This window comes from Aspergillus flavus, chromosome 4 (genome assembly GCF_009017415.1).
Source record: "Aspergillus flavus chromosome 4, complete sequence".
Lineage (NCBI taxonomy): Eukaryota > Fungi > Ascomycota > Eurotiomycetes > Eurotiales > Aspergillaceae > Aspergillus > Aspergillus flavus.
Window position 1 is genome coordinate 366,600 of NC_092405.1, and position 25,217 is coordinate 391,816.

The window sequence follows — 25,217 nt, forward strand, 5'->3', positions numbered from 1 at the left end:
TCGCATGAAGAATTCGGGATCGTCTAACAGTGGTACATGGGTTACAGCTTTTGCATTACCCGTCATCGCAATTGAGGATTATGGAACCCTTCCTACCGCAGACATGCGACCAGCAGTCACAGGAACAGGTCGATGGACTATTCCTTATCAATGGCAGGTGGAGTCCATCGGTTAAATCCAACCCCACTGTGGGTCTTGTAACGTGTGAGGACCTGCGATAACTATAGCGCAAGATGTTTTGCAAATAATTAACCCTTCAGTGATTAAGCAATAGTTTGCAATTTGTTCAAGGAACCCTAGCAATTGTTTTAGTCAACCCTTGCTCAGCCTGCCGACTATTTGCTAAAATGGACTAGAATAAGAAGAACTCAAAAATAATGCGTCTCCTGTGCGAGGTTGTGCCATTAATGAAACGCATTAATCAGCCTATTTCTTCTGAGGCTTTTCAAAGAGACTAAGGTGCATGGTCAAAGATGACAGTAGGTTGTACTGTGGCTTGTTTGTCTTATGTGACATTGTTGGAGAGGCTGCCTCCAGATTATTCTCCAGGAGACCATTTTCAGAGAATGTGACCCTGTGTGGTGAATGCAATCAATAAGTAGTGAATGTAGTAAAACTTAGGATTCTGCAGAGTTTCAGCAGACATATCCCCCTTGGTAGCTGGAAAACAAGGATCTCTTCCCCATTCATGCAAACAACAGATATATTGCGCCTGTGAAGAGGGGTTAAATGTACCTCCACTATACGAATATGCTCAATTCCTAAGGTTCATTGGTTCGATTCCGTAATACCCGGAGCCAGAGACAGCTGTTTGCAAATTGCCCCAGTTGCCCCGTCAGTTCTTCCGCTGCCAACGCGAGAGCTCTTTTACTTTGTTCGGCCCTCGAGAAGGCTTTGAATCTGGAGGCCATTGCGATACGTCACTCTCATACTGGTTAAATCGAGGAAATATCCTAGAACATATAGATTGGGATAGTCGTCCTCTGGAACCGTTGCCTTTTATTTCTGTCTTTGATAACGAGGGTGAGTGCTATGACTCTCGTAGCCGTGTCTTCATATATCCAGAGAGGCTGACAATCTCGATACTCTCATAGATGATGTCTATGACCTTGCTGGACACCATTAAGACCTTAGACACTCCGGTATAATATTCGCAAAGATCAATACCTCCAAGCTCGAACGTGCCTTTCTCCAGATCAACTTCGAGGACAGAGCAGTACAGCTACCCGTCTGGACAAACGACGAGTGTGCTACCTTTATCTCTACAGATGCACTCAGAGAGCATTTTGGAGTCCCAGAATGGATTGGCCTGCGCTCGGAATGGATTGCCTTGGACTATATTCCTGCTTCAATGATTGAACGAGCTGTCCAGGTTGTGATTCTCTGATACCTGTTGCCTACCGCGGATATTGATGACCTACAAGTCACGGGGAAAGAAATCGAGATGTATCCAAACTGTTAGAGTTGCAACCTACGGCTTGGAAAGCTTTGGGCTGTGTTAGGTGTTTTCATTTTGTTTAGAAATTACTCCTTAGACAACCCATAATACAATGAAGCCAGAGTACGAGACCTATCGAGGCATCTTTCGTTTGTAGCCGTGTCATGCATATACTAGTGTGCTCCGGATTAATAGGAATAAATAGTCTTCAAGCTATCTCTTTCAGGTAACCGATCCACTTTACCTAACTGAGTTCAATACACTAAGCCGAGCCAAGACTAGCGCTATTGAAGGCAGAGATGGGTGGAATCAAGACTCATATATAGTCAAAAAGACGAGTATACAGGCATTCGAGGATATTTTAACCTATATACTCGTATATCTATAGGATCTGACATCTATCTGTCCATTCAAAAACCTTTCAAAGTTATGGACTAGTTTAATTACAAATTACCTCATCATGTATCAAGCGCGTGTGTCAGAGAATATATATCTCTAACTGACCCATTACTTCAAAAGTCGTGACATGACATGCATTCCAAAATTTTGCATACCTATTTCTTATCCCTAGCCAGCTCAGGCTGTGCAAGCATCTCCGGATCCCACCGAGGATCCTTACTCTCACCAACCGGTGCCCAGCCGAGTTGAATCTGCATCGACCAGTCAGTTACTATACTATACCCACTATTCCAAAAGTTTGAGCGAGTTACCTGCATCACCTTCTGATCCCAATCCTTCGTAAAGCTCTTCACCTTCCCATCCTCAATCTCAAAGATAGCCGCAGCGCTCCATCTTGCCTTTTTCGGTGGATCCGACCGTTCAATACCCTGATAGGGCTCCCCGGAGTGTGACCCTTCCGCCGTATATCGCAACAGCACATGGCCGTCCTTAGCCCACGCCTGACCATACCGCACAATGTGCAAGTCGTTTACAGAGGCCATTACACGCGCATGAGACTCGGCGTAGTCCATTGGGGTAGAACAGCCCGGGAATGTAGAAGGACTCCAGAACCAACTGTCGGCGGTACAGAGGTGGCGAACTGACTCGGCGCCTTTGTTTTCGGTCGGGGAGTAGGCGATTGACATGTACTCCTTTGCGACTGCAATGTTGTGCTATGAGTAGTAGGAGAGGGGTGAGTTGTTTGCGATGCGAATATTGTAGTTGATGGGGGGGATTTTAGCTTGAGTTTCAACGTACCTCTTCCTCGGGTGTTTGCTTCGTTGAAATGACGGTTGGAGGTTGGTTTTCGGATGCCATTTTTTGGACTTATTGTTGGAAGGTTATGGTAATGATTGTTGTTTTGAGGTTCGAGTGGTTTTCTGGCAGTTCTGTCGCCTGTATATAATTCTGGAATGGAGGGTGTGACGGGTGTTGTGTATAGTGTCATGATGACGGTCGGCTTATCGTTCGCTTCGGCTGCTCACCTATGTATCTCCAACACCCAGACAAACAAACATATTGCTGGGACAGGTAGCTACCAAGGTACCAGGCATGATTGTTGAAAACCGGGAGAGGATCATGGGTAGAATGCCAGGCTTTAGTCTTAACACTGATATACACATGGGAACGAATCTACAAAGTGAATAGAAAGAGCTACCACATTGCGCAGTACAATTCATATTAGCTTGTCAGCTCTACGTTAAGTCACACGTCACTCCATGTTATCGATCTATCGATTTTCTAAACTAGCATGCATGCAATGCAATTTTAGACTCCAAGAGGTGTTGACTGTGGCTTGGGTCCAATCAAAATTGCGAACACTTCCGTCATCATTTTGAGAACTTGGCAAGGTACTATGTAAGCATGGCAGTCAGTCTGTGCAAGCCTTATGTGCACAGTGCTGTGGCAGTTCAAACGTTTTCATTGCGTTGAAAAGTGGTTTCCTCTGTTCTTTGTGTTGTGAGGCCTTATGGAAGTTAAGGTGATCTGATGAGTCCTGAACATGATAGATATCTAGACAAAGCAGACTATATAAGATGCTGCTATAGATGTGTTACTGAGATGTTCTTCGATACAAAGTAGCTTCTTTGCTTGAAATAGATTGAGATAGCAGTCATATGTCCTGTAAAATATGGAAGACATGAGGATGGAAATATTGGATCGGTCCACCATCGAATGATATGGCGATATGACAGCTAATTAGGTAGAAATAGCAAGAAGTCCTCGTGGGAGGATTGGAGCAATCAGATGATATTTCCCAATTTGTGCGATGCGATTAAATTGCCGGAATAGGAAACACGCGGCTTCGTTCTGCGGCCCGCGGGGATCCTGGGGATCCGATTGGCCGAGAAAATCAACCAGGTAAACTCCTTTAGGCAATTCTAGCATAAAGGCACCATCACCAATCAGCAGCCAGCAGTCACTTGACTGGGGAGCCCTTCGACCTACACTATTTATATATGCCTCGTCTGCTTTCTTATCTTCTTCTCTTTGACTTGTATACCATCTCGATGACCGAATGATCACGGCGGACCATCCGATTTTCCATCCTCATCACACAGAGAACCGGCCCACCGTCATCTTTGTCACTAACCTCGACGGACATGTTAACGTCCACACCCTTCGATTCATTCAGTCTCAACCATGCCTCTCAAAGCAAGCGGCGAGTCGCCTACTTTTATGATTCCGACGTGGGCAACTACGCCTACGTCTCCGGACACCCCATGAAGCCCCACCGCATGAGGATGGCTCACAGCCTGATCCTCAACTACGGACTCTACAAGAAGATGGAAATCTACGTGAGTCTTTGTAGTCCTCGTGGTGAGGCATTTTTCCGTACTTACTCTCCGGGGCGTTTTCTAGCGTGCGAAACCAGCCACGAAATATGAGATGACGCGGTTCCACTCAGATGAATATATCGACTTTTTGTTCAAAGTCACTCCCGACACAATCAGCAAGCACCTGACCGAGCAGGTGAAATACAATTTCAACGACGACAATCCCGTCTGGGATGGCCTGTCTGAATTCTGCAGCATCAGCGCGGGCGGCAGTATGGAAGCTGCCGCCCGTCTAAATAATAGAAAGTGCGATATAGCGATCAACTGGGCCGGTGGCCTTCACCATGCAAAGAAAAGCGAGGCGAATGGTTTCTGCTATGTGAATGGTGAGTGCCTCGTAATGCTTGAATTAGGTTCGTTGGTCCCGACTCATGTGGGGTAGATATTGTCTTGGGTATTCTCGAGCTATTACGATTTCATCCGCGAGTCTTGTATATCGATATTGATGTGCACCATGGCGATGGCGTCGAGGAAGCGTTTTATACGACTGATCGTGTCATGACCGTGTCCTTTCACCAGTACGGGGACTTCTTCCCGGGGACGGGCGATATCGGCGACATCGGTGTGTCAGAGGGCAAGAATCATTCTGTGAATGTACCGCTTCGCCCTGGAATGGACGATGTATCCTATAGTCGAGTGTTTCAACGAGTGATTAAAGGCGTAATGGACTGGTACCGCCCCGACGCGGTTGTGCTGCAATGTGGCGGAGATAGCTTGTCTGGCGACCGTCTCGGGAGCTTTAATCTGAGTATGCGAGGCCATGCCAACTGCGTTAACTATGTTAAGAGTTTCAACCTGCCCACGATGCTGGTGGGAGGTGGCGGCTACACGATGCGAAATGTCGCGCGTACGTGGGCATTCGAAACGGGTGTTGTGGTAGGGGAAGAGGTCGGGCCGGACCTGCCTTACGATGATTTCTACGGGGTAGGTGATCTTTGATCGACCCATTTACTTAGTATTGACATATAGCATCAGTACTATGCGCCAGATTATATCCTTGACGTCAAGCCATCGAACATGCCAAATCAAAACACCGATACATACTTAACGCAAGTATGCACGAAGGTATTAGATAACATCAAGAAGACTATGACTTTCAGCCCATCTGTCCAGATGACAGACGTCCCACGCTACCCGCTCATTCCTGCACTCGACGAAGAATTTGAAGATATTGCCGATGACGAAGACGAGGATGAAAATAAGGACGTTCGCATTTCGCCCCGTCAAGTCGACATGCTCATTGAACACGAGGGCGAGCTTAGCGATGACGAGGAAATGAGCCAGATCAGTAATCTCCTGAACGCGATCAAGAAGCGAAATCAGATTAACCATGGAGAAGTGCTTTCGACTGTCTCTACGACGGAGGCCGAAGCCGCAGCATCGAAAACATCGGATGATCCAGGAGCCGATGGGTCCGTCAACAGCCAAGACACCCCGATGACCGACGCTGAGGTAATTTTCGACGATGCTCAGGCCGTGAGCCCGTAGTTTTTTCTTGTCTCCTTTCTTTTGTGTTTTCTTTCTTTGCTGGTCCACCTATTCTGGAAGTGATCTTTGATATCCTGTTGTTAGCCATGTCGTTGTTTGCCTGGTGATTCTTTGTGCCTTCTCCCCCTTGGGTTTGTTTTATCCCGTTTAATTTATCCATTTTCGTTCAGCTTGATGTGGGGATTAACAATTCTGATGTCACATTACACATAGCGCAAACCCCTTGCTTTATTCAACCACTGGATAGCCCAAGTCGGAATGTTGAGAAGAGTCGCTGCTCTAAATGATATACCGGGGCATCCCCACGGGACAGCATGTCGCCACACTCCGACATACTAAAAGTCCAACCAAAACCAATTTAATCAATTACCCCAGACAAATAGTCTATATGTAAGACGCGTAAGCAGCCTCCAATCCCGGACTGGAACCTTCGACCATAAATGAAGTCCATAATATCGTCATATTCTATCTATATTATACAGTGTCTATCAGGGTATAACAATATCACACATCGAATCCCAGCTTACTCGCGAACAAGAACACCCCTGTATCTCATCTTTCCATCTCTCAACGTCTGCATGGCATCCTCAATACCAGCCTCATTCAAAGGGAACTTCATAATCGTAGGCTCGATCTTCTTGTCAGCAGCAAACTGTAACAAGGACTTCAGACTCTTGCGGGACGCAACCAGGGAACCCTGGATGCGAATGCCCTTGACGTTCATGAAAAGAAGAGGAACGGCAGAGGGCTTGAAATCAACTGTAAGGGGATAGATCGTTCCATGGACGTCCATGAGAGGAAGGAGACTACCGTAATTAGCAACCAGACATATATCATCACAACAATTCCATAGAACTCACGATGGATAATCAACGTTCGCACTACCACAGAGCAAAAGATGCTTCAAGGGCTTGAAATCCTTCATGTCCTGTCCAGCGGAGAAGACGTGGTATTCCGAGGCTCCGAATTGCATGGCCTCTTCGCGCTTCCTCTCGGAGCTGGACAGCACAACGACGTGGCAGCCCATAGCAGCTGCCAGCTTAATGGCCAAGTGGCCCAGACCGCCGATGCCCATGATACCGACACGGTCCGTGGGCCGGACGCCGTACTCGGTCAGACAGGTCCAGACGGTAGCACCGGCGCACATCAGGGGCGCCGCGTTGGCAGAGTCATAGCCGTCTGGGATCTTGAAGACGTTGCCGGCGTTCCAGACGACACCGCGGCTGAAGGTGCCGATGTCGTGGTTGTGAGTTCCGTATTCTTTTTTGTTGACACAGTATTGATCCCAGCCTGCCAAGATATCAGTTACCCGTCAGGGAATAGAGGGTGGCAAACAAACGTACCGCTGATACAGTGATCGCAAATTCCACAGACTTCATGTGTATATCCGAATCCAACACGGTCACCGGCCTGAACGTGTGTCACGGCCTCACCAACCTGTCTCACAACGCCAACACCCTCATGACCAAGAACCTGTCCAGAGTGCAAGAAGTGCTCGTCCGTGCCACAGAGACCGGAATGTGTCGTTTCGATGTAGACATCCGTTGGGCGAAGAGGACGAGTCGTCTTATCCGCGACGATCTTGCCCTCCTTGGAGCCACGGTATACGTCAAAGGTGATGCTCATGTTGATTATGATTATCTTGGAGTAATATGACTAGGTACAGTATAGAAACCTCACTTTGACTACGGAGGGCTCTCCATTATATAAATACTCTGCTCCCGATAGATACATACCGATTGCTAAGCCGGGATATCATATAATCAGAAACAGCTCCGTGGTTCTGGGATTAGAATTTTCGTGGAATGTTCCTTTCAATTTTCAACGGAACCTCCGGTATCCACTGGCCCACATAACCCTGGATCCGCGGGAGAGTACCCTAACTCTCCGAGACGGAGCAATTCATACCACCGGAGCTGCGTCCGTTCTGTTTTCATTTCGTTGGATAGTTAGAGCTTGACTTGTGATACAAAATTCGACTGTGTGTAGCAAAGAAGGGTGATTGTCTAGACAGGATCTGGAAATAGCCTCATCCGAGTGAGGATTACTACCAAGCACAATATCACACAACATCCCATCCCTATACAACAAGTACATAACAGTGAATCTTGAAAACAATCTCTTCTATCCAACCAAACCCACAAAGAAGATCATAAATGCCTATAAGACCCTTATTACATCATAACCCCCAACGTCAAATTCACTCGACTCGCCAAGATCTCCAACTGCTATAATTATCCTAGGCTGCTGCATATCCCAAAACTCGACTCTCGATATACTGCTTCATTCCCCGCTTACACACCTCGAGTGTTCTCGACTTTCGCAGGTGTCGAGGTCCACCTGAAAACCCGGCGCTTGTTTATCGCAGATAAAGTATGGCGAATTTGCCACAGAGACGGGACCCACATACCATACATATCCTGCAAAAGATACATGCCGAGGTTCAACCGGAAGTATGTCCCTTCTAGGGGATTAAAATGCCCTTCTTTGGGGGTTTAGCTGGTGACTGCATGTCTGTTGCCGCATGGGCAATCTGACAATGTAGGATCTACAATACTTGAACTTTTCACTTTTCAATATATTGCTCAGACTGGTGGAGATAATTATTGCTCCTGAGGGACTTGGATTATAGGACCATGATTTCGAGGCCAGAACTTCCGGCTGAGTCGAGGGTTTTCAGGGACAGTATGGTGTCTTCTCAATTTATGTGGATCGAGCGAGACTACCCTCTTCGCACGCCAAGATAAGCTTATTTGACATCGAGAGATCCGCATACCTTGGTGGAATGTGTTTGGTCACTGATATCATTCTGGCCTTTTTTGTACACCGTCCAGTGGATAGTCAAACGTAGAGATAAATCCACTATGGAACTGCACTAGACCCTAAGGGTGTCCCTACTAGGATACTAGTTGACTCCACGGAAGGCAACATCGCAAAAGAACACTGCCACTGAAGAAAAAATGTTGAGTAATCTGGAAATTACCTAAGCTAGGAAAGGCAGTGTCGAAATCAGGAACATAACGAGCTGGTGCGAACTCGGCAATAGATCGGAGGTTAAGGAGAAAGCGAAGGAGTGGGTCTTAACGGTGCAGATATCGCCATCAGGAAGGATCCACAGCTTAGCCGATGTGCCGTCTTGGCATGTTGACCATATTTTGTAGAGGATACAACTCTTATTGTTTTGAAAAGCTCAAAGTGTGTCGATGATATACCACTGCCACGAGGCATGGGGCATAAATTGGAATCAAAACAACTAGTACTTTAACGCCTCAACATTTCCCGTCGATCATAGCTTTCCATTGTTATGTCTCATCTCGTTTTGACCATCCAGTCTTGGTGAAATTCGAAGCAAAGGCTAATGGTTTGCTGTTGATGCACTCAGGTCCTACAGCCGATAAGAATGTGCTTAAACCGCGTGATGTGGCAGTCCAGCCACAGTAGAAGACAAAGACCGAGCACTTACCGATATCTTGGTAGCCTTGTCGCATCATATCTTGGCCTTTACATCGGGAAGACCAGGGTCTTATGACAAGGTCGAACACGAGACAAGTGATAAGCCCAGCCATATCAATACTGAATACTCTTATGATAGTGTCCAAGGTTATGTCGAACTCTTCGATGCGCTATTTGGTAATTTGTCACCATCAAGTTAGTTCGTCGGCCCTTGATGAATTGCGGTATAGTAGATTGATGGTTGCCTGAAGGGGAGACTTATGATATCAATAACTATTATCCACCACTGGGTGTTGCTCAATATGAGCCACGCCTCGAAGACCTTTGTCAGCACTGTGCAGCTATTCCCTGTCTAGTATCTTCTTGGAAATACCGGCATCTCTAGAGGAGCACGGTCAACATATTCCATTCAACGCCATTTGTGTCACCATGCATCCAGTCGGATAGTATGCAACGAATAGGCAATATATCATTCACTGGGCCTCGTGAGTGTGAATGTTTGAAAGAAGCTCATGATGTGAGGCCTGGACAAAGACAATATCTAGGCATCCTATTAGACAAAGACACATAGATGAACAACCAGCTACATGGAACCTCCCTGTGTCCGCGGCAACCAATTCACAGTTACGGTCCTGAACTAGGAAAACCTAGGGTTCACCTTGGTTCACCAGTAGAACACTCCGGATCCTCAATCCCACGAATATCAGAACAGGCAAAATTCCATTCTGTTAGTTTGCCATTCCGTTGTTTTCCCTCTTTCAACCTTTATTTCGGTATTCCTTCCTTCAGCTTGTCACCATCGCACACTGCACACTCAACACCTACTATTATCTCCGACATCTCACGACAAACATCACGCTAAATCTAGTCAGAGACCATGGCCCCCTCAAAACTGAGCTCTAAGGCGAGCTCGAGGAAGGACGGCCAACCTCGAACTCAGATGTCATGGAACAATAACAATATTAACACTGTAGGCGACAACCCGCCCTCCGTCTCCAGTCCCTCTGCTGCTGATGAAGCTGACACCATCTCCTCACGTCAGCTGTGGCAAGTCATCATGCGCACACAGCAGGTAGACCTCGATTTGAACCTGGCTGAAATCTCCGCTGCCTGGCGTAAGTACCTCCTCTCACTACCCAGCCAACACTAACACGCCTTAAAGCCACCCAACCCCGCCCAACTGTCTTTGCACTAGAGCAGCAACTTGCAGGCTTCCGTCGTCACCTCCGCGCTGGAAACACTCTGGTGCTCCGCCGCGGCGACATCAACGCAGTCATGAGCGCTCAGGCAGCAGCCAGCACCACTGCCAATACCCATGCTGCTGCAACTGCGAGTGCCCACACCCACGTCTTTTCCATCAATAGTAGTGCCAGCGGCAACACTACCAGCAACGCGAGTGCTCACATTCACCCTCATACCGGCATCATCTATGATGTTCAGGGAATGGCAGGTCCTAGCAACGCTAGTGGCCATCATGCTATGAATAGTGGTAACGCGGGTTGGTCCTCCCCTCCTCCCCTGCAGATATATAGGACTAAGGAGTCTCAGGTGCCAGCCGCGTCCGGCGGGCCTCCCCTCGGAAGGGTTCCCGCCTCCAACCCACCAGCCAGGGCTCTGGAGCTCAGCAGGACAGTTAGTAGTCGTGTCGTGACTAGATCTTTCTGGTCCCATCCTCCTCGTATTCGTGTGTCGTACTGTGACTGTGGCAGTTTGAACTGTTTTTACTGTTACCAGAACATCATGGCCGCGCGGTAGTTCTCTGGGTGTTGTCGTTGGGGGGGTTTGGTATGGACATGTATTCATGTGTGGGGCGTTTCTATGGATTGGATGTTGTTATGGTGGCTGGAGATTTCGTTTTCTGTTAGGGTGGATGGCAGAATCTAGTAGTCACCATCATGCGTGTTTCTATGGGAAGGATGGTACCGTGATAGTTGATAGTCGAATTATAGCGGACGAACTTCTTTCATTAATTCCCAAACCATATCTACCACGTCTTCATTAAAAAGCCAGAAGAAACAACATTTAACATCCATAGAAAAGCCAAATCGCGTCCGCAAAGTACAAATCCCAGCAAACCCACTCCGCAACTACTCTTCATCCTCCTCTTTGGCCTCCTTCTTAACTTCAATGACCACCTGCACAGGCATCATATCCTCATCCTCATCCCCCATTTCTCTCTCCCGCTTAATATCTCTCTTTGCGATCTTCGTCGGCGTCTTCGCGACCCCAGCCCCCTTTCTCTTCGGCGTAGACTTCGACTTAGCCGGCGAAGTAACAGGAGTACTCGCAGCAGAGCCCCCTCCCTCTTGGGCAATCAATTTCCGGAGACGAATGACATGGTTGACGACTGCGCAGGCAGTTACATCTATTCTCATAATGCATAGTACCGTATTAGTCTAAACTCTTTCATTGCTTGGTTGATTGTAAGGTAAATAAAGGGCTAGCTCATACCTGGACCCACATACGCAGCCAGCTTATTGTAATCGAGCTTGAAGTTGGCATCTTTGCACTGGTCAACGAATCCGAGGAGAAGCTAGGTTTGGGTTGTTATTGTTAGTTGGGATGTTATTGGTAGGGGATTGTGGTGGTTGGGTACCTTTGCGTCGGCTTCGGCGGTCCAGGTTATGGGCATTTTGTTTGTTTTGCCTTTGCTGAACTTGGTGAGTTTGGAGGTCTTTGTAGAGGTTTATGTGAGTTGAGGATTGTTTGGGTTTGAGGAGAGAAGTTGATGGTGGATTGGTGGTTGTGAGGTGAAAAGTGTGTTGGGAGAGGGATGTGAGGGATGTTTATGACAGGAGGTGATTTGTAACTGAGGTGATGGTGGATGGTGTGATAGCACCTGCTGTTGGTTAGTGAATGGTTGTGTTGTGTTATTTTGTTGTGTTGGGGTTTCGGTATGGAGATATGGGTGTTATCTGGCCCTGTGTCTGCTTCCGAATCCGCTTGTGCAGTTATGTGTGTGCTAGATGAGAAAGGGATGTACTGGTGGTGTGTAGTACTAGTCAGTTATGGAAAGAGAGGGCAGGCAGTGTATCATCGATGATCATTATGGGCATATCATTTCGTACTGGACATCAAGATACATAATGAAGTCTCATTTCCCCTTCACAAATCTAGATAGCTTCTCTTCGGCATTAGTCTCTCACTCAGACATCACATCTCTTTATAATATCTCAGATAGTGAACTCCCCCTGCAGAGGCAGATCCCGACTAGATCTTCCCACATACACTTGATATGTCCCAGATTGAAGCAACCATTCCTGCGCCACCACATCCCAGGTACTCAAGTCCCGTCTTCCCAAAGCAAACTCCACCGTCACCGTCTGTCCAACTGGGATATTGACTTTCTCGAACCCGCGAAGCTGTCGGACCGGTCCATTGGGGATACCCACGTAAAGCTGCGCAACCTCGTCACCTGCCACGGGTCCGCTGTTCGTGATATCAACAGACACCCGGAGGATTACATCCCACAGGTGAGGGTTTCCACCTTCTTGGATGGCGGCGGATGGAGGATAACGACTAGTGGAGTTATCGCTGACCTGACCGATGTTCAGTCCAGAATAGTCGAATGTGGTGTATGACAGTCCGAATCCGAATTCGAATTGCGGCTCGATGCCTTGCTTGTCGAAGGCGCGGTAGTCGATGTATACTCCCTCGCTGAAGTCGTCCTGCGGGAAGAGTCCATACTGTCCCTCCGGCAGCTTGGGATGCAACAGGGCACCGTAGTCGTCTGCATTCTTGGCAACTGTGTACGGGAGCTTGCCAGATGGGTTGGAGCGGCCGTAGAGCAACTCCACCAGTGCACGGCCGGAGTCTTGACCTGGGAGATGAGCGAATATAACCGCGGTGACGTTCTCGTGGTCGATCCAGTTATTGACTAGCCGGATACCAGCGTTGTGGATGGTTACTATGGTGTTGCTGCACTTGCTAGCGACGTTGGTCACTAGTTCATCGCTTCCCTCGTCAACCAGTCCAGCACGGTCGTACCCTTCCGTTGCATAGCTGTTAATGAACACGAGACAGGCATCCGTGTTCGGGTCAACCTCTGGGTCTTGGGCGGAAATGTTCCATAGAATGGAGCTACCGTCTTCAATCACTTGCTGCTGGAGAGCATCCAAAGGTGCACTAATATACGCAGGAGAGTTTCCACCAGAACCCCCGCCCACAATCAACGTGTGATTTGGTTGGATGGCCGGGCTATAGCTAAGCCACTCCAATGCGAAGCCTAGACTGTCAGGCCCCTTTGCATCGTATCCAAATACGGAGATCATCTCTGGTGACTTCAAGGGAAGGGTGTTGTTCTTGTTTTTTACCAAAACGTGTCCTTCAATGGCACTCTGAAGAAGTACTTTTCTTGAATCGGAGGACTTTCCGATGATGGCTTGGTGTGGCGCGTATACATCCGCTGGCATCCCAATTCCTGGTGACGGGAATCCAGCATCCTGGTTCATCTGGTACCACGATGCGATGATCCTAGACCTTGTTAGTCATGAAGCCCATACGGTGCAGGTGGACAGCCTTACCTAGTCGCCATGTCATCGAGCCTTGATGCCTCCATGGTCCCATTGGCAATAGCATCGGTAAGATTCGAATTCCACAAGGTACTTGATGGCATGACCATATCCAAGCCAGCGTTCGATGAAGCAATACCACCATGCTGGGCACCCCAATCGGTCATAACATAACCTAGCCACAGTGAGTCAAGAACGGACTTTACCAAATTCTCGGATGTTGCATACCCTGGAATCCAAGTTCCGTCTTCAGCAACCCATTCAACGTCTTGCTGTTCTGACATCCATAGGAATTGTTAATGCGCTGGTAGGAGCACATGATCGACACACTACCCGCACGAACCACGTCCTGGAACGGCCACAGATACAGTTCATGCATGGTCTTGTCATCGATATTGGATGAGACGGCGGCGACATCAATACCGTCGGTGCTTTCCGGGTTTCGGTTGGTTTCCTGCTCGTTGGCGATATAATGCTACTCCTCCGTTAGTCTCAGGGCAATTGATTGTCAGGGTATGGGCCTAGTTACCTTAGTCGAGGTACCCACACCTGCAGCCTGAATACCACGGATTGTCTCGTACACCAACAGACCACTGTGGTAAGGGTCCACCGAAAAGCCTTCCCAGTTCCGGCCACCTTCTGCTATGCGACCAAGTGGGCCTACCACGGGACCCAGAAGAACGTTGACTCCCTTCTTGTGGTATTCACTGCCCATGTGGAGGCCTCTTTTCTGTGCAAGGTCCTTGTTCCAGCTGAAGTGGGGACAGATTAGCTGTGTAATTTAAACCTTGTAATGATCATCTCGAGGGCTTACCTTGCACCAGTATGGATACCACTCGACCAAGCATTAACATGGTCTGTACTTCTCTAAACCAAGTCTTAGTCCCCGTCCCTGTGTATCCGGTACAACCACTTACCAAACCGTTCCCAGCATCAGACACACATAACCCGGGAAAGTTCAACCTCGGGATGGCCGGGATATTTCCCGAGCAGCCATTATCGGCATCCGTACCAGCGGTAAGGTTCACCTTCTCCTCCGGCGTGAGATTAGCGACGAATGCCTTCGCCTTTTCGTAAGCAGATGCCCATGCTCCGGAGCCCGTACCCTCAGCTACATATACCAGTCAGCATACATAACACATCCTATACATTAAGCAATGGTCTCTACACACGAGAAGGATAAACAGCAGGCGACTGTCCATAGAAATATGCATCGCTAGTGATATTCTCCTGCGTCGGCGCAGCATAGGACAGAGAAACGCCGGCCAAAAAGCCAGTCAACCCCGCAATGGCGTGCATTTTGTCCGTTGCTATTGTCCTTCCTGTCCCATTTACCCCGGGACTTTCAATCTATTTATCTCCCTACAAACTCTCCCCGACACCAGGGTCCAACAACAACCAGTGCAACTACATGACTTGACATCTAACCGTATTGGCCACCGGTTAAACATCGGGGAATTACTCACCTAGTGTGCAGAAGTGCAAGAGGAAGAAAACTAAATACATGACTCTATAGCAAGGTTCCCCACATTGCCGTACTGTGTTCAAAATATCCCGGCTCCTCTGGGGTACACGTTCCCCGCATTAACCCCACATCAAGACTCCGGGGAAGCTTCGACTAGTATCCCGCTTCGGCAGACAACCGTGCCCTCGCATGCCGTGTCTTCCGTTCTTCTACTCAGATCTCTAGGTTACAAATGTGCGATGAGGAAAGGAGCCGATGAAGTTCTCCGGAGGAGTCTTGACCGTATGACCTTGCGGGGAATATGAGGTGACTTTCGCGCTATTATTAACCCGATGAATATCATTGCCAAGTATTCAATTAGGCTATAGTACAGTGCTTGTCCTATGGATTGGGTCTTGGGCGGGTCGTTCCGTCGACTGTGCGATGGGCTGCTAGCCTGCCCGTATGACGTGTGGTCATCCCGTCGGGCAATGACTCGGCAGATGTGACTGTTACACTGGTATAGCGGGCTATTAGTAATGTCTATACTAGACCTAGTTCGCTTTAGAGGTGCTCAATGGCTTGCTTTAAAGTGGCCCGGTTAGATGTGTGACTGGGTGATTACTGTTGTTTGGTCATCTTTCGTTCTGCGGGGTGGATGTGGTTTTAGTAAGTCTGTGACATCCTTATGGTGGGGTTCTTTGAAGATCTAAACCTAGGTGTATAGTAGAACCACAGAGTAAAGTCAGGAATGGTGAATTTTGAAATGGAATTTGAAAGAAATCGTAGAAGGGCAAGCGTTCTCAGTAGGGTTGGTTGTGGACTCACATGACCTCTCAAGGCTAAGTGACAGTGCGGACACAAAAGTCAACTAAGGTCAAGAACCTTAAAAGTTCGGGACTCGGACTGTCCACTATAATATCCTCTTTGGCTCTAGATACACGCTAAACCTGACCCAGGTGAGAGCTAGAGAATGCATGATGTCATTTTCTGCGCACCTCACACATAAAATTGTGTTCCCCAAGACATAATATGAGTACATAAGCATGGCACAGTGCTTAGACATACCAAACACTGGTTTTATCTGGCACTGTCGAGGAGTTGCCCTTGAACTAAGTCAGTGGATACAATTGCCTTATTGGGATTAGGTATAGTCATGCCTTAGGCAGACAGGCATTCTACCGGTGCCTTACTTTCCTTCAATGCAGCACAAAGAAGACTGAACAATACATCCTTCACTATATTTCGCTATACAACTACAAGAACACCCCCTCTACGCCGACCCAGCCTTCTCCACATGCAACACCCTAGCCGTCGCATTCTCAAACGTCTCCCTCGCAATCTTCTCCTGCAACCCCCTCTCATCCCCATCCAAATTATCCCCAAACACAACCGCAATCTGCTCAAGAGACTTCCCAGACGTCTCCGGAACAAAGAGAAACGAGAAAATAGCCGCTGCCACACAAAATAACCCAAAGAAAAGAAAAGTACCCCAACCAAGCTTAATGAGCATCTCCGGAACAACAACCCCGATGATAAAGTTGGCGAGCCAGTTCATCGCAGTCGCGGCGCCGACACCCTTTGCACGTTTGGAATTCGGGAATACCTCTGCTGGTAGGACCCAGGCGAGGGGGCCGTAGGATACTGCGTAGGCGAGTGCGTAGGCATCTGGTATTTTGTTAGTTTGATAGGAAGATTTAATGGGTAAAGGACAACCGGTACGTACAAATGAGGGCTACGCAGAACCACCCAATTGCTTTGTGGGAAGGCCAGTCATTGCTGTATCGGTTCATCAGTCCGGCCATGATTAGGTGCGGTATGGCCATAATAACTCCTCCGATTATGGCCATTGTCCGACGACCGACGCGGTCCAGATACATGAGGATTGGTATACCCCCGACCAGCTGGCAGATATTGACCATTCCGGAGAGGATGAGAGATGTTTCGCTGCTTTGACCGAGAGCTTCAAAGAATGTCGGGGCGTAGTAGACGAATGCGTTGATTCCCGAGAACTATCCGCTTGTCAGTGTTTAACATCAAAGCCGTGTAATCAAGCAATATACCTGTTGAAAAAAAGGAATAGCCAATGCCACAAGTGTTCGTCGAAAATACTTCGGGCGGACGAGAGAAACCCACTGCTTCAGGCCGACCAGAAGTGGTCGAGACTGGTGGTCTGGATATTCTTTTTCGAGCATTTGTCGCTGGAATCGCACTTCGGAGAGGATACCCTTCCATTCCAATTGTACCTGCTCATCGTGCACAGGGCGTCGGCGCAGCTTCGCAAGAGCGAAGAGACTATCTTCCTCCCTCCCGCGCATTGCGAGCCATCGAGGTGAGGATGGGAAGAAATGAATCGCACAACCCACTATCAATGCAGGAAACATCTGTAGAAGGAATGGAAGCCGGAATGACCACTCGCCGGGTATGGCCCTAATCTCACACATCAGAAACCTTATCATGGAAAAGTGGAAATACATTGATAGCATACCTCGTGCCATAAGTGATCCAATATGCCACAATTGCCCCAATAACGATGCTAATAGATTCCAGCACGAGCAATGATCCTCTCCACGCCGGAGGAGCGATCTCCGAGATATATAAAGGTGCCCCCATGGCCAGTGTGCCCACGCCGACACCCCCAATGAATCTTCCAGCCACCAATGTCCCATAGTTCATCGATGCCGTCTGAATTATAGCGCCAATAACAAAGAATACGGTCGCCACGGTCAACCCCCATTTCCGGGAGATGCGATCCGCAACGGCTGGGAAAAATAGACACCCGATGAAAGCGCCCAGCTCGAGCATCCCCGTCATAAAGCCGGTATGGAATCCGTATTTTGGGTTCTCGGGCGAGGTCTCGGGGAACTGTTCGCGGAATTGCGGCATAACCAAGATAAGGGAAATGACACCCTGATCTGAGAAATCATTCCGTTAGTGATGTAGATCCAAACAAGGCCAGGGAATATTCTCCATACCATAACCAAAAGAGAACCCGCCAAACGAGGCGAGTAGCGCTGCTCCAAAAACATAAGGAGAGTGTAGAAGATCTCGCAGTTGTCCGTTGTCGTACTTGACCTCAACAGTCATGTCCGCCGGACCAACATCGTCCGCGTACTCATCATGAGCTAAAGTAGGCTTTTCAATTGTCTTTTCCATGGCTGGTATATCTAATTGGGTCTGGATTGCCCGACAGGATCACATCACGACGGCATGTTGATGGTATATATATCTTTTCACCAGTCTGGAATCCCAAAGAGAGTGACCCGGTACGTCCAAGCCAGGAATGATGAGATTCAATGCTTCTCCGCATTTTTCTGCATACCCCACGGGGAACCGAGATGATCCACTTCAGTTGCGGACGAATTTAACCTATTTGGGGTGTAACCTGTGTCATCTTCTTTGTGATTGGATATACTCTTCTCGTTTCGGGCCGCTTTTGTCATTTTCGGCATTACCTGATGTGGATAATCTCCCCCGTTGGGAGCAGCGTTCGTCGGCTATCAAATCGCAAATGCCGTGATTGCTCTTGCTCCAATCATGTTGGCTTGTAACAGCGATATAGCACTTTTAAGGTTATTGCTTGTGGGTGTGTAGCTGGTTGCGATATACCCGACTGCTTGATGAACGGGTACTTGGTGCCTGAGTACTCAGGTATCAGCTCACGTCGCCTCATTTGGTAGTGCTCTCCATGTAGTACCATTTTCCCTCAGGTATTTTCATGTTGAAACGAACAGTGATGTATGCAATGAATATTAGATTGACCTATAGGATATCATGATTACTAGTCTGATCTCATAACATTAATGAAAATCGTCAAATCCACCACCCACCCCCCCGAAAATATACCCATAGAACAGCCCATATGTACGTCATTCTAATCTAGATTGCGCTGCCTAGATCGTCCAAGACTCCACACTGGTTCGTGCCGACAAAAAGAAAGATCAAGACAACACTACATTCCAACTCACGGTTTAGGACCGTCCGCAGTCGTATCGTCCTGCCTATGTTTAATATCCACCTCGTCAAGCGTTTCTTGATCCGTATTGGTGAGAGTGACGGCCAACACCGCCGGAATGGCAATGACAAGCGAACCCATACACAGGCCCCAGTCGACTGCAAATTGCAGCATTGGCGACTTGCCCATCGCATCCAGTCGCCACGCCATCGCACCACCCACGCTCTGGAAGGTTTTGTACGCCCCCACAAGGATGGCGGCCACCGCGGGAGAGTTCGACTGAGCGCCCATCAACCAGTAGCAGAACGACTGCCAGAAGGCATCGTACATGCCATAGAAGATGTAGAGGAACATGGGCCCAACGGAGATGCTGCTATCAGTGAAGTCGACATCTTGCTTCTTGCCCTCCGCCACGCGACGATCGTACCAGAGTTGAAACGCGTATCCTCCACCCCAGATCGCCATCCCCGTGACGAATAGGAATAGCCAGTTAAGTCGAGCCCGCCATTGACGATTCAGACCAGGGACATCCAGTAGGAAGCCCATGATGAGTCCGCCGAACATCTGTGCGATCCAGTACAAGGCACCGTTCAAGGAGCGGGACCGGATGTTGAATGTCATTCCGTTGACGGTGTTTTGCTGATACGAGTAGAATACATTAGCGCAAAAGAATAGCGGGAGTATGGAGATCACTCTCCAGTCACAAACCGTTTTCACGGTGAGCTTCGCGACGTGGAGCCAATTCTTTTCGGTCTCGGGGGTGGTTTGCAGAGTTGACACTCGCACTGACTTCGGCGGGCAAATCAGAGCCCCCATGAGCCATCCGATGGCCATGATAATGAGCAAAGCGATGTACGTGCCGTCCGAAACGGTTCCACTCGTTGAGTGGTAATTCATACCGAAACTGGCCAAGGAACCAATGCCGCCGCCCAGATTGAAGATAATCCAGAAGGCTGCAATGGCGCGGCCTTTCTGCGATTCTGGGACGTACGTCGTCATGATCGCACCTTGGGCCACCCAGAGGAAAGATGCACCGATACCGAGGATGGCTCCGGCTGCGATAACAAAGGCGCCGTTCGCCGTACCTTGAAACTAACATCAACTTGGATAGCAGAATATAGATGGTGCAGCACCTACGGTTGAAGCATAGAAGACTTCCGGAATACAATGGATATGTCCAGCCTCCAATCAGCAGACAGGCACGAGGTCCGATGCGGTCGAAGATAGGCCCAACGACGAAGAGTGCCGTGCCAGCCATGGCGGAGAGTAAAGCAACGTTCGCATTTGCCGCTACGGTCCCGTCGACTTGGCCGGAGCCTCCAATCCCAGTGAGGGCATTGTACATCTGCGTCAAGAATACTGCATCAGCATCTTCAGATAATTCGCTGACTATGAGCATCACCACTTACGCCGGGACAGCAAAAACAGATGAAACTAATTAACACAATTTGGAACCACGGGTAAGTATACACCCGGTGTACCAAGGACCGTTGCCCATTCATCCCGGGGGTGAATCCCTCAGATACATAGACCGGATCGTTGCCCATATTGATATAGGCTAGTCTTGAGCTTCAATGTCGCGAATTGTTGAGCAAACGGAGTGAAGGGCGGCGGTCACGCCCATTTAATAAGAATGAAAAAATGAATATAAGGCTGCCCGACAGCAATCAGACCTGTTCGCTAAAACATCCGTGCTTGAGTCAATGTGTTGATAACGATTGGTCTCGACGGCGAATGAGGCCGCCCGTGATTGGAACGAACGATTAGTCGTCGCGATACCGTCACATCCAACCCCAGATTTATTATTGGCAAAGATAAGACAGGCATGCGACGCTAGGAAGTAACCCTAGTGCGGGTGTGCGATGCCGATCTTGCCTCGTATTCCTCTCCAACTCTCGACACAACAACCAATAACGTTAAGGCCAGGACAAAGAAGCATGCATACGCCAAATAGCTCCCCTGGAAAAGACTTGAGATTGAGCGTTCATTGGTCCCATCGGGAATATAGGAGGCCTGAACCGACCGCAGACCGAGTCCGATGATCTCCGCATGGCGCACGGCGGACAGTTTGCAGATTAAAAATAGTCAACATGATCCTTAGCGAGTATAGCCATGTTGCAATTCCAGGTATCACTCTGATGGAGGCTAAGATGAATGCATCGACGCCACGTGTCTGTCATAGCAACGAGGGATTGTTATTGGAGTCGGACAACTGGAGGCGATCGCTGGATGGAAATGTCACCGTTTTTTGGTCTGCCGGCTTTATGAAAGCGGAGCGCTTGGCGGTCAAGCGCTTACTTCTTCCGTTTAGAATTACAGCAGCATCATTCATCATCAAACTGATCATCAAGTGTTCAGCCCCTAGGGGCCGATTACAGGAAGATCCACCATCAAGGCACGGCATCAGCTGCCAGAAAAGAGGGGAGTAGGACTACTTGGATATACTCTGTACATACGCCGCCGCATATGCTGAAGAATAAAAAAAGCGAAAAAATGGTGGTGCGGTTGAGCAAATGCCACTGGATCTTAAGGCCAGCCTTAACCACTCGGACAACCCACGGAAAGTTTCATTGATATGACGAGATAAGTACTCATATAACACGTCATTTTTCAAACTAAATTATGATAATAAATTAATTCAGTCCAGAGCTGTAGTGTTGCCATTGTGCCTGAATATCGCGGGCGGAGCAACCACTCTAAACTCTCTATCCTCACTAGTGTCAACGGCACCGCAGCTTTGGGTAGTACCTCGTAGTCTCGGTTGCATGGGAGCAATGGGTCATCGGTTTCTTGCTTGTCGCTTATCTGGATCGCACTCGCAGCGAGCACGCGACCGGTAAGGTAGACGCACAAGGCTTAATGAGGAAAATTGGAAATATGATTGTCTCTGTAGCTCTCATTCAAGTGGTTGTTGTAATGCGTACGTCTCCTTATATAATCCGGTTGAATGACGGGTTTTTCGCGTGGCAAGCTATCGTGTGCCATATATATTATCACCTACATGCCACAGAATCATGCCCCCCACCCAGCTTCCTAGCAAACTTCAGATATTCCCTTACCTGGAGTTTGACGGAACCCAATTTGGTTCCCTGAAGCTGTGTTCATTCTTTTAATGGGTATTGATGGACCCGACAAACTCCCAAGGTCACAGTAGAGCAACATTCAAACATTTGATCTTTTCTTCGCCGCCATAAGGCTTCTTTATGATTCGTTGGGATCTCCTGGAAACCCAGGCGTTGATATCGTATAAGTAGTCCCAGTATCTTATTGGACAGCCACTTATAAGTTAGCCCATAGTGCTTATCAGGGCACTGCTTAGGTAACCCCATAAGGGAGATGGAAAAAAGTTAGTAAAGGAACGTAAGGATGCAACCTCAACATTGGAACTGTATGTCATGGTACAGCTCTTGGATCGGACATCGACGGTTACCTTCACTGTTGAGGTGCATAGCGGTGACAATGCGATTAGAGATTCCTCGCTTACCGCTTCAATCTGATTGTATCTGTAGAGATTATAGAGAGGAGTACTGATATTCCAAAGAATGAAGCTCTAAACCCGAAATGGCATCCCACGTGGTAGCAGACAAGAGATGAGAACTACTACGATCCAATTTCAAGTAAATATACTGTTATACGATTGAATACACATAGTATGACTAAAAAGAACAGATTGGTATGTGTTCTTAAACGTCGGAAGGCAGAAATAAAACACGAACACCCGTCAGCCGATACTTCCCTAAATCTGTTTCACTACAGGCTAGACTTTGTGGAGCGACCCATGCTCATCCCAACCTCAACGTCGACCATGATTCTCTGGTGGCTGAGCTTCTCCAAATCCTCGTCTAGCTGAATCCGGCCTTTTTCAAATGCCACGATGATACTCGATCCTCCGAACTGGAAGAATCCAAGTTCGTCACCCTTCTTCACGTGGTGTCCTTCCCTAATGTGCTCATGGATTCTATATCAGCGGTTAGCAGACGACACATCGCAGAATTCCAGAAGACGTACTCAACGGTGCCGACGTCCGTCGCGCCAATGGCCACAAACAGAACGTCTCCAAATTCCTTACTTTCAATACAGACACAGCACCGTGCATTCTCCGTCAAGATATTAACCGAGCTCTGCAAAGCCACCGGATCGACTTGATAATAATCCCCGGAGATTGCCTTGAACCACTTCACCGTTCCCTCAACGGGAGAGTGATACCGATGGTAGTCCTGGGGACTTAGACGAAAGCTAGCGACCGCTCCATCCTCCCATCGTTTTGCGCGATCCGCGTCTCGGATCAGATTGGCGATGGTGAACTCGTTACCCTTGATCCATAACCGGCGCGTTGCTTCCACCGTCGGATACACTACAACCCGCGAGTCAGACACTATGACCGCTTTGGTGGGGTCGTCAGCGTCGTATATCGGTCGCGCTCCGGGTGCGTGTTTCCGGATGAAGAAGTCCTCAAATGTCGTGTAAGCCTCCGGGTCCGATGGTTCGAACTGGGACATGTCGATCTTATAGAACTCGATGAAGCTTTTGATTTCGGAATGTGACTGCGGTTGCCCTTCCATTATGCCTATTTTCAATTAATGACTTGTGACAATCTTGATCGAGGTGCTGCGCAACCTACCCGCTTTGAGACTCCTTTCGTGAGTCCATAGCCGGAGAAGATGTGTACGATCTATCCACTCCGTGATCGGATTAAATAGTAGAAGGATCTTGAGCTTCTTCAAAAGTGGTTGCTGCTCGCGTGTGAATTCGCCCGTCTTGCGATTGAACGTTAGCCACCCTACATGGCGCTCTTGTAGCTGCCGGATGAATGCGACAGCGATATTGACCAGCTGCTGTAGGTAATCGAGAATGCCCGGCATGATGCTATATAGGCCACTTTTTTATTATTGCATACGTTGAGTACCAAGGCGATTCAAGGTCTTGATGTGCTTTGAAGAGGTGGATAAATATTGATATGAAAGTAGAAGTGGAAGTAGAAGAGTTCCCTATCGTAAGGGTGATGTCATAGCAATCAACCCTCAACTTCCACGTTGTCTCGCACTATCATTGGTTGCAGGGAATTCAGTCTTTCTATTATAATAAAACAAGACAATCATACAAGTTACACATTGATTCAAAGTGGTAATGGGAAGCTAGAAGAGAATACATTCTTGTCCACAATATTCCTATTCATGTTCCATCTTTTCTAGGGTCTCTGGATTATGCGCGACTTTCTTGCCACGCTGATCATGAAATACGACCTGAATAGTGTGAATGGTGATATCAGCAATATCCTCTACAAAGTCTCTACAAAGTCGGGACCATCTCACCTTCGGGGGGTTCTTGACACCCTCCTCTTCGGCTTCCTGCTCGTCCATGACAATTCTTTCGACCTATATTAGCGTACGCATTAGTCTATGTCTCATATCTCAAGACTTATGAGACAGGAGGGTCTGAGTATACCTCCCCTTGGTGTGAGCCACCTCGAATGCGGGTAAAGACATAATCACCCTCATGGATAGTATCGCCGTGCTTGTCTTTAACGTCGCCTTTCACCATATTGTAATATGAACTGACTTAGACTATTGAATCTTAGATTTTAATGCTCTTGGGACAGCTTTCATGAACATACGTATTGACAGAAGCAATGGATGTTATATATGAGTATGCGCTTGGAGACTTCCGTCAAAATAACGTCATCCGGGAAGATCCCCGAAGGCCAACGTCTTTGTCCGTCTCGCTCTCTCTTGTTCTTTTTTAATTTATTCCATTATTTATTCTTAATTTTAATTTTAATTTTATTTCTACTATTTATTAACTTTTTATTTTTTTATTTTTTTCAACTTTGTGTCTTGGTAAAGACCATGGCATACCTCAAAGCGGTACTCGATTTCAACCGAAGCGTACAGAATTCGCATCAGCACGTCAACTCCAATAAAGACATCTCCAGGGGTTTCTGGCTCGTCATAATCGGTCTTTCGGACCGTTACTGACAAAAAGCACATGGAATTCGTGTTGCAATATGAGTGGACCAGCTTCACCTTGTCCATGGATCATTCACATTTAACAATCTCTAACAGCGTCTCTAACCCATGGTTAGATTACCCACCCTACAGAGCGTTATCAGGATGATTAGCCTGAAAACTGGGGAGGATAATAATGCCATCAT

The 25,217-nt window shown here is 48.1% G+C and overlaps 12 protein-coding genes across 12 annotated transcripts; 4 read left to right on the forward strand and 8 right to left on the reverse strand.

Annotated features, from left to right (window-relative positions):
• Positions 1-473: 473 nt before the first annotated feature.
• Positions 474-1,387, forward strand: F9C07_2105908 (uncharacterized protein; the record flags this gene model as incomplete). Its single annotated transcript, XM_071508999.1, has 3 exons — positions 474-479; positions 828-1,023; positions 1,128-1,387. The coding sequence occupies 3 exons, from the start codon at positions 474-476 to the stop codon at positions 1,385-1,387; spliced, it is 462 nt and encodes a 153-aa protein (XP_071366246.1).
• Positions 1,388-1,992: 605 nt separating this feature from the next.
• On the reverse strand, positions 1,993-2,695 carry F9C07_3300 (uncharacterized protein; the record flags this gene model as incomplete). Its single annotated transcript, XM_041292169.1, has 3 exons — positions 1,993-2,088; positions 2,149-2,550; positions 2,636-2,695. 3 exons carry the CDS (start codon positions 2,693-2,695, stop codon positions 1,993-1,995), a joined length of 558 nt encoding a protein of 185 aa, XP_041145619.1.
• Positions 2,696-3,981: 1,286 nt separating this feature from the next.
• On the forward strand, positions 3,982-5,703 carry F9C07_2231962 (histone deacetylase RPD3; the record flags this gene model as incomplete). The annotated part of the gene is made up of 4 exons (XM_041292159.1): positions 3,982-4,176; positions 4,241-4,541; positions 4,598-5,139; positions 5,191-5,703. 4 exons carry the CDS (start codon positions 3,982-3,984, stop codon positions 5,701-5,703), a joined length of 1,551 nt encoding a protein of 516 aa, XP_041145620.1.
• A 261-nt stretch (positions 5,704-5,964) lies between these two features.
• Positions 5,965-7,817, reverse strand: F9C07_1491805 (alcohol dehydrogenase). Its single transcript, XM_041285979.2, has 3 exons — positions 7,047-7,817; positions 6,564-6,993; positions 5,965-6,509 (listed from the first exon to the last, which is right to left on the reverse strand). The coding sequence occupies exons 1-3, from the start codon at positions 7,327-7,329 to the stop codon at positions 6,227-6,229; spliced, it is 996 nt and encodes a 331-aa protein (XP_041145621.1). The 5' UTR covers positions 7,330-7,817; the 3' UTR covers positions 5,965-6,226.
• A 1,902-nt stretch (positions 7,818-9,719) lies between these two features.
• Positions 9,720-10,875, forward strand: F9C07_1492126 (uncharacterized protein). Its single transcript, XM_071508152.1, has 3 exons — positions 9,720-10,271; positions 10,319-10,654; positions 10,705-10,875. Exons 1-3 carry the CDS (start codon positions 10,034-10,036, stop codon positions 10,791-10,793), a joined length of 663 nt encoding a protein of 220 aa, XP_071366247.1. The 5' UTR covers positions 9,720-10,033; the 3' UTR covers positions 10,794-10,875.
• A 368-nt stretch (positions 10,876-11,243) lies between these two features.
• Positions 11,244-11,788, reverse strand: F9C07_3303 (uncharacterized protein; the record flags this gene model as incomplete). Its single annotated transcript, XM_071511088.1, has 3 exons — positions 11,244-11,521; positions 11,608-11,689; positions 11,753-11,788. The coding sequence occupies 3 exons, from the start codon at positions 11,786-11,788 to the stop codon at positions 11,244-11,246; spliced, it is 396 nt and encodes a 131-aa protein (XP_071366248.1).
• Positions 11,789-12,329: 541 nt separating this feature from the next.
• On the reverse strand, positions 12,330-14,966 carry F9C07_3304 (putative beta-glucosidase; the record flags this gene model as incomplete). Its single annotated transcript, XM_041292171.1, has 7 exons — positions 12,330-13,629; positions 13,680-13,842; positions 13,896-14,142; positions 14,197-14,419; positions 14,482-14,534; positions 14,585-14,778; positions 14,840-14,966. The coding sequence occupies 7 exons, from the start codon at positions 14,964-14,966 to the stop codon at positions 12,330-12,332; spliced, it is 2,307 nt and encodes a 768-aa protein (XP_041145624.1).
• A 62-nt stretch (positions 14,967-15,028) lies between these two features.
• F9C07_2282962 (MFS monosaccharide transporter) lies at positions 15,029-18,841 on the reverse strand. The gene is made up of 5 exons (XM_041292172.2): positions 18,087-18,841; positions 17,600-18,026; positions 17,175-17,541; positions 16,838-17,123; positions 15,029-16,779 (listed from the first exon to the last, which is right to left on the reverse strand). Exons 1-5 carry the CDS (start codon positions 18,265-18,267, stop codon positions 16,385-16,387), a joined length of 1,656 nt encoding a protein of 551 aa, XP_041145625.1. The 5' UTR covers positions 18,268-18,841; the 3' UTR covers positions 15,029-16,384.
• F9C07_2282963 (major facilitator superfamily domain-containing protein) lies at positions 18,842-20,730 on the reverse strand. Its single transcript, XM_071510600.1, has 3 exons — positions 20,476-20,730; positions 20,204-20,411; positions 18,842-20,151 (listed from the first exon to the last, which is right to left on the reverse strand). Exons 1-3 carry the CDS (start codon positions 20,611-20,613, stop codon positions 19,076-19,078), a joined length of 1,422 nt encoding a protein of 473 aa, XP_071366249.1. The 5' UTR covers positions 20,614-20,730; the 3' UTR covers positions 18,842-19,075.
• A 426-nt stretch (positions 20,731-21,156) lies between these two features.
• Positions 21,157-21,495, forward strand: F9C07_3307 (uncharacterized protein; the record flags this gene model as incomplete). The annotated part of the gene is made up of 1 exon (XM_071511089.1): positions 21,157-21,495. The coding sequence occupies one exon, from the start codon at positions 21,157-21,159 to the stop codon at positions 21,493-21,495; it is 339 nt and encodes a 112-aa protein (XP_071366250.1).
• A 1,321-nt stretch (positions 21,496-22,816) lies between these two features.
• F9C07_2231969 (phosphatidylserine decarboxylase) lies at positions 22,817-23,928 on the reverse strand (the record flags this gene model as incomplete). Its single annotated transcript, XM_041292368.1, has 3 exons — positions 22,817-23,024; positions 23,075-23,633; positions 23,688-23,928. 3 exons carry the CDS (start codon positions 23,926-23,928, stop codon positions 22,817-22,819), a joined length of 1,008 nt encoding a protein of 335 aa, XP_041145627.1.
• A 21-nt stretch (positions 23,929-23,949) lies between these two features.
• On the reverse strand, positions 23,950-24,612 carry F9C07_1492379 (uncharacterized protein). The gene is made up of 2 exons (XM_071508153.1): positions 24,512-24,612; positions 23,950-24,441 (listed from the first exon to the last, which is right to left on the reverse strand). The coding sequence occupies exons 1-2, from the start codon at positions 24,605-24,607 to the stop codon at positions 24,235-24,237; spliced, it is 303 nt and encodes a 100-aa protein (XP_071366251.1). The 5' UTR covers positions 24,608-24,612; the 3' UTR covers positions 23,950-24,234.
• Positions 24,613-25,217: the final 605 nt, after the last annotated feature.